This window comes from Echiichthys vipera, assembly GCF_963691815.1.
Source record: "Echiichthys vipera genome assembly, chromosome: 6".
Classification (NCBI taxonomy): domain Eukaryota; kingdom Metazoa; phylum Chordata; class Actinopteri; order Perciformes; family Trachinidae; genus Echiichthys; species Echiichthys vipera.
Genome location: NC_139831.1, coordinates 13,451,350 through 13,458,808, shown reverse-complemented (window position 1 = coordinate 13,458,808; position 7,459 = coordinate 13,451,350). Strand labels below are relative to the sequence as shown.

General features: G+C 40.6%; 1 protein-coding gene across 1 annotated transcript; it reads left to right on the top strand.

Moving 5' to 3' along the window:
* The first annotated feature begins 217 nt into the window (after positions 1 to 217).
* Positions 218 to 5,150, top strand: trmt112 (tRNA methyltransferase activator subunit 11-2). Its single transcript, XM_083914766.1, has 4 exons — positions 218 to 400; positions 2,018 to 2,119; positions 2,681 to 2,773; positions 4,729 to 5,150. The coding sequence occupies exons 1-4, from the start codon at positions 326 to 328 to the stop codon at positions 4,828 to 4,830; spliced, it is 372 nt and encodes a 123-aa protein (XP_083770892.1). The 5' UTR covers positions 218 to 325; the 3' UTR covers positions 4,831 to 5,150.
* The last annotated feature ends 2,309 nt before the right edge of the window (positions 5,151 to 7,459 follow it).

Sequence of the window (7,459 nt, the reverse complement as noted above, 5' to 3'; positions counted from 1 at the left end):
CAGAACACAAATATTAACGTGGATATTATCAAAGAAAAGGCTGTTGCAGTATATTACACTGCGTATAATTACATTTGATACACAAATGCGGCATAACATGAAAATAAAGCCATATCCATATTTTAAAAATCTAACATCTGTGACCTCGGAACCAGCGTTAGTGGAGAGGTAAAGCTTCGGGGGAACCTTTTAAGCTGCGCAACAGCGGTACTTCCGGCCCGCATGTGAACGCAACAGCGTGATTTAACAGTAAATGATAGACTGACGATATCTGTGTACATTCACCTGAATCCCACCGCTGAACCAGTGACAGTTGTTTGTAAACATGAAGCTGCTCACGCACAACATGTTGACGTCTCACGTGAAGGGCGTTACTAAGGGATACCCGCTGCTCATCAAGGTAAACAACAACACCTGCTAAAGCTAAAGCTAACACATGTGTGTCCTGGTTCATGTTGTGCGGCGCGATGAAATGAAAGGAGATAATAACTCTACCTTTAATGTTTAATTACACGTGCGATGGTTGTTTGATTTTTATTTGTAATGTTCAGTAAAAAGAGGTTAGAAAGCGAGCAGGGAAGAAGCTCCCTCTCCTCAAATTGCACCAATAAGCGTTGTTTTCATGCGCGAGTATGGCATTTTATTTGTAAGTCTGTCAATAATATTCTGCTCTGTGGTAAAAGCAACACAATCTATTTGTTATCTTGTGCAATATAGTTCACATGTGAAATATATACATTAGAGATGCACAGGCTGGTCTAGGCTGCAACCTAGGGGCCCTGGATTGGCCAGACTAGTCTATTTTTTTGTATTCACTACATTGGAGAAAAAAAACTTTCCTCCTGTTGGGGCTCTTAAAAACATTTAAAAATTAAGTCACTGATTGGATAGATAGGGGACACATTTACCCAATCAACTGCCATCATGTGGCCGGGTTCATAAGGTCAATTTTGTTGTCAAATGATACGTCACTCACTGTTACTGTGACAGTATAGTGACAAAATGTCAGAAAGGTAATGTGATAGACTGATTCCTACATTGACAGGGTTTTTCAAGGTTGGGGACTCTTCTTCAGAGCTAGCTGTTTTTTTATGATAAAGCATGGTGAGCCTGTGAATGTTCTCATTTGTACATGTCATCGTTATCCCCAAAGCAACTGGACTAGGTTAATTGTGTAGGAAGACGTTTCACCTCTCATCCAAGAGGCTTCATCAGTTCATGTACGCTTCGGACCAGTCCCAGCCTTGGGGGATGATAAAGCATGATTAATAATGTGGGACAGTAGCCTAGGGGCCCATGACCACATTAATCCGCCACTGGCTGAGCGTAGCGACCGATACCGATCCAATACTACTGTTGAATGAATGAAGCGTATACCTGTCCATGTGAGTGGAGGCATCAGGCTTGACATAAACATTTAGCCTTGTTAAAAAAAGGTAACAAATGAACACAGATATAAATGTAGTTAATATTCATTAACAGATAAAGTGTACATTAGCAGCATAAAGAAACATGACACTTCCATGTAAAGTGCACTGAAAACAGATATTTTAAAATATAAAATAAAACTTTAACCTGTATTGCAAACATAGAATTGACGTGAGTAGATCGCTGTAACTGTATTGCTGTGTATGATAATAATAAAAAAGAAATGACTGGATCGGCCTCATTCATCTGATATCTGATCCAGCTAATAAGTCAATATCAGAGCCGATACGGTGCATCTCTAATATACATTATAGTACCCTCAGAAATATCCTTACTGGACAGCAACAACTTGTTTATAGTCTGTACACGGTACAGACTTTACTATACACATTTACTCGTCTGATCAGACGTGTAAATTAAATGTATGTGACACTATACTGTCAATAATTAACAATAATGTGGAAAAATCTGAATTTCCTCATCCCTGTAGAGTAAACTTTTTTTATGTCAGTGATGGAAACAAATGGAGTGATTTTGAGCCATACTGTGCGTGAGGATGCTGAATGACGCTGAAATGTTTTCTTTTTAGGCAACGGAGGTGAAGGTGAATGAGGTGAACTTCAACCCTCAGTTTGTCAGCCGGATGATCCCCAAACTGGAGTGGAGCGCTCTGGTCCAGGCTGCAGAGGAGGTGAGTCGGACCGCACCAGGGACCGTCACTTCCTGGACTATCTCACATATACATAAACACCAGCATTCAACAGAGACATGGAAAACAACTTTTAAGTGGTTAAGTATCTCTCAATATAAGAGTTTGGAAGAATCCATCAATTTGAAAAAGGAAAGAAAATGTGTAGTATAAAAAAAGGTCTGTTTCTGTTATTTTTGTTAAGACATTCAATTCAATTCAATTTTATTTACAGTGCCAAATCATAACAAAAGTTATCTCAGGACACTTTACAGAGTAGGTAAAGACCACACTCTAAAGACTTAGACATCTTAGACTAAAGACATCTTAAAATCCTTTTATAGGACCAGACTGAATGTGGAGTATTTTGTACCAAGAGCAGTGATCCCGGAGATTCGTTGCAAATGAAGGAAGAGTTAAAAAAGTGTACTGTTCAGTTAACAGTATTTGATAACTGGGATGCTGGAGAATCTTCCATGGTCCCTTCTCCCCCCCAGTAACAACCATCTAATGAATTCACAGCGGCCCAGTTTGAACACCTGTTTCTGTCTCTGTCCTCTGTAGTTGGGTCAGCGGCAGGACCTGCCGGGTGAGCTGGTGCCAGAATACGAGAACAACGAAGAGTTCTTGAAGAAAGTGCACAGAGTGCTATTAGAGGTAAGAAGCTCACTGCAGTGGTGCATTTTACTACAGTATGTGGTAAATACTGGTTAGGTTTTCACAACACCAGATTTTTAGACTTTAATACAATACTGGTATAATAAAGTCAGGCTTGATACCCCCTAAGAAGGAAAGAAAGGTCTTATAGGATCATGTTTTTATGTTTATTTTGTATTGTTTGACACACAGATGATTTTCTTCCCTGTTTTATCTGTTTTATCTGTGCAGCCTTGGGTTAAAAAAATCTGATCGTGGAGCTGCTTTCTTTTATAACTTTGGTATTTTCTTTTCGACTATCTTCATTATTAGTTTATCTGTTGTTTTGTTCTCGATTACTTGATTAATCTTGTGGTTTTTGAAATGGTGAAAGTTTGTTTTTTTCATCTGAAGTATTGTTTTGTCTGAGCGACAATCCACAACACAAAGATATTTAATTTTCAATGATATAAAACAGAAAAAACAGCAAATCTTCACATTGTAGAAGCTGGAACCACAGACCGAAACCAATAATCGATTATCAAAGGTTCATTTTCTGTCAAGCAACAAATCAATTTCCTGACTATTAAGCGCAGCTGTAGTTATTTTCCCCATGGTTACAAATATCTTGTTTTGGGGCAAATATTGTAATTCACAAGTTTTTTTTGCTTTCATTATTTTTTAACACTTCAGAAGCCTTAAACCTCTTTTTTTAAAGTAAGGACAGATGTTTGTTTGTGCAGTCTATGAATAGAGATTACACTATTATCATATTTACCGTTTGGATCTCACCGGTGTTTCCTGTTCTCGTTTCACTCAACACAGCGAATGAATCATTATGGGATTTCTTTGTTTTGGGTAAAACTCAAACAGCAGTCACTTCACATCCTGTTTCTATTACTGGCAATAGCAATTAGCAGCAAAGCTTTCATGCGGTTGTCTCCTGCAGTGTTTTTCATAACTGAGAGTGCCGTACATGTAGAGATCAAACACAGGAACTAAAATACTTCTGTCGTAGACGTTACTCTAGTCCCAATATTTGCACTGCATGGCCGAAAGTACGTTGACTTGAACATTACACACGTGGAACCATTGGCATTAATGGTGATGGCACTTATATAGCACTTTTCTACGTCCGCGGACAAAGCGCTTCACATTATGTCTCTCATTCACACACTGACGGCGACAGGAGCCAGGGATCGCGCTGTCAAACCTGTTATTAGTGGACGACCCGCTCTTCCTCCCGAGCCACAGCCGCCTGCTGTGTCATAGCCACTTTGTGCTGCTATGACGGCCTCCACTGTTCTGGGAAGACTTTCCGCAAGACTTTGGAGCCCGACTGCAGGGATTCGCTCCCATTCAGCCACAAGAACCTTAGCGAGGTCCAATACTGGTTCCAGTTCATCTCAGAGGTGTGGGGTGAGGTTGAGCTCCGGGCGCCGTGCAAGGCCAGTCAGATTCTTCCACACCAAACTCAGGAATCTGTTTCTGTATGGCCATGGATTTCTGCACGGAGGCATGTTTACATTGAGTTTTTACTCACAAAAACACATTGTGTGAATCCCTGAGGTCTCCTCCCCTATAAAACATTAGCAAAAGGTGTTTTTTAAATTAACAAAAATGTGTTTTGAGCCTGTCAGTGGCAAAAACAAGCCATTTTAATGGACGTAAATTGACTTTGTGCCTTTGCCCTGAAGGATTACATAACAGCGTCTTTCACAGCTGCAGCACTGTTGCTCAACACTGGACCAGTTTCAAAAATGTTCATTAGTCACTCAAAACAAGAGAAAATCCAGGTTGAAAAATACTGAAGAAACTGAACTTAAAGATTTCCCTGAACTGGAACAACGAGGCCAGGGCCAAACCAAAAGTTTGGCGGCAGGGGTGTCCCAATAACTTACTCATATAGTGTATTTTGCTCTGTGGGGACATCTAGTGGTCTCTTACCTCTTGTCTTGGTTGTGTGCGTGTTGCAGGTGGAGGTGATAGAGGGCAGTCTGCAGTGCCCTGAATCAGGACGAGAGTTCCCAATATCCAGAGGAATCCCCAACATGCTGCTGAGCGAGGACGAGGTGTAGACGGCAGCTCCACGACGTGAACATTTCTCATACGCAACTTCACCCCGAGCTGTCACTCAGATGGGATTGTGGGTGAACAGAGAGCGAGAGAGAAGAGAGAGGTTGAACTTTTAGTTGGTGCCATGAGAAAAAAGGCCACACTGTTTGTTATGACATTTAAGTGGCTGATGCTGCCAACGGAGGAAAAAGATTTTGAAGGATAACAGCTGGAAATGTTCCCGGAGAGTAACCCCCAGTGGTTTTTATCTGTATTTATCTTTGTTACTGTTTTGGTTCTCTTTTTTTTTCTTTTCAATAAAACTGTCTTTAATTCCACGATAGCCCAAATTGTTTTAGGTTTTTGTGGAAAATATAAATTCACTTATATTACAGACATGCTAAAAAGCATAACCCCTGAGACTTCCTGAGTGAGAGGCAGCTCTGAACCCCATCTCCTCCTCTCTCAGGGTTTAAGAAAGTGCTGAGGGCCAGATGACGTGGCAGTGGCTCATCTATATTTGGGTTGCAGAAAAAGAGGCAGGCTAGAAGTTGTTTTTGAGGAAGTCTTTCTTTTATGCCACACATTTGCAGCACACACACACACACACACACACGCACACACGCGCGCGACACCCCACCTAGGCGGGCTCCTGTGATCTGAGATGCCCCCAGGTGCGTCTGATCTTTTTAAAACTGCTGAAAGAAAGAGTTCACAGAGGCAAATTCAGCCTTTCAAATAATTTCTGGCTGTCGTGGTGCAGCAGTCAAGTTGGAACAGGAGCTGTTTGTGTGCACACGGTGTTATCATTTTTAGAAACCCTGCCAGGACAGACGGTGGGAGGGGAGGAGGGGTGCCCTGACCAGAAGCCTCCAGGCAGCCTCCTACCTTTCCCTTCTACTTAGAGCAATTACAGGCCTGCACCCGCAACTATAATAATGGTATAATGGGATGGCAGCAGAGCAGCAATAAAAACCACCCCTGACAGATTAACAGTCCTCTCCAAGTTCTGAGCTGTAATTAACAATGAGACCGAAAGAGGAACAGAGAGGGAAGTAAGGGCCTAGATTGAAAGCTTGAAAAGATAAAGATAAAAAAGGGATGTGCTGTGGAGGGAGTTAATAAAATTAGGATAATGCAAAAAAAGGTTTACAGAAGCACGCACATCCAGGCGATAAGTACAAGGTGCTAACAGAAGATCATGTAAAATACGGAAAAATAAGAATGGTGTAGTGGACTGGCTGTTTTAAAATAGGATTTATGAGTGAGTCTAGGCTGAAAATCGCCCTCAGGTCCTTCCTCAAGATGTGAAATCACTGGACTGATGCAGTATTCCTCTTCTACTTTATCATTTTTGATGTTTTGGTAAATGCTTCTTGACCTCTGTGTGGTAACATTAGACATGAATCTACTGTGGACAGTGTTAGCTGACTGAAAAACTCACTAATTAATATGTGATATCTTATTTGTTGAATTTAAAAAACATTGTTTAAAAAAGTCAACTGGCCTTTTATGGGGAACGTCCTGTCTCAACTGGTCACCTAGCAAAGTCCTGGCAACAAAGTTGTCAAGAGAAATAACTCTTTTAAATTGCTTTCCTTACACCTTGTTGAGGGTAGAGATAAAAAAACAAACAAAAAAAAAACAATCTAACGTGTTTATTAGTGAGCTTTAAAAGTGCTGGTTTGCAAATTTTGGCATAATTTTCTCCCTGTACCTGGTGTTTAGGCCATGCTAAGCTAAGCTAAGCTAACCAGTGTTGGTTTACAGCTTCCTTTTATTATTGAAAAGATTCAATTTGAACATCACTATGTTGTGTCCCAGTGTTATACACACAATACCAAAAATGTATTTTCTAAATGTAGAAATAATTATAACATACATTCAAATGTGCGAAGACAGTAAAACAGAAAAAGGAACGAAGAAGAAAAACAAAAACAGCATGGGGTCTGCTGCTTAACTAAGGGAACACATCTGAATGCCTAAATAATCTAATAGTTTTTGCCAATTTATTGTTTTTAAGTTATAAAGGTTGAATATGGAGAATGAGTATAAAACCGCCATCTAGTGTCTCAAGATCGTACAAGAAGAAATAATTCCACCACTCAGGTCACCAGGTTGGTCAGTGGTGATGAGTTTGAACCCATCTCCTCCAGCAAATCGCACCATAAAAACAAGTATTGCAGAGCGAGAGAGTTACTGTGTGCTGTTACAGCTTAGTAAACATGAAAGCTAGCTTACCGATCAAGGAGAAACGTTGCCATTTCAGCGTACGTTTTAATGCCGTTGAACTCCTTTATCTCAGTCCATGGAGTGAATGCTTGGCCTATATTGACTCTGGTTTTTGCCCTTCTCCGGTCACTCAGCTGCTGGGACAAATAACCCTGTGCCAACCTACAGTAGCTGCACCAAACAACAGACAACCCTGGAAACCAACAATGCCGGCTGCTATTGGCTGGAACAATGTAAACAAAACGTGACAGAAAGTCATTGTCAAACCCGTCAAAAGAAAAAGATCAATAATCATAATCCGACGGCTTTTTTTTAATGGAAAAGCCATACTTGCATTCTGTACCGCTCAAAACGCCCCGTGGGTGTATTTTAATTTTTTTTTAAATACAGCTTTTAATAAGGATTCTAGTTTTCCACAGA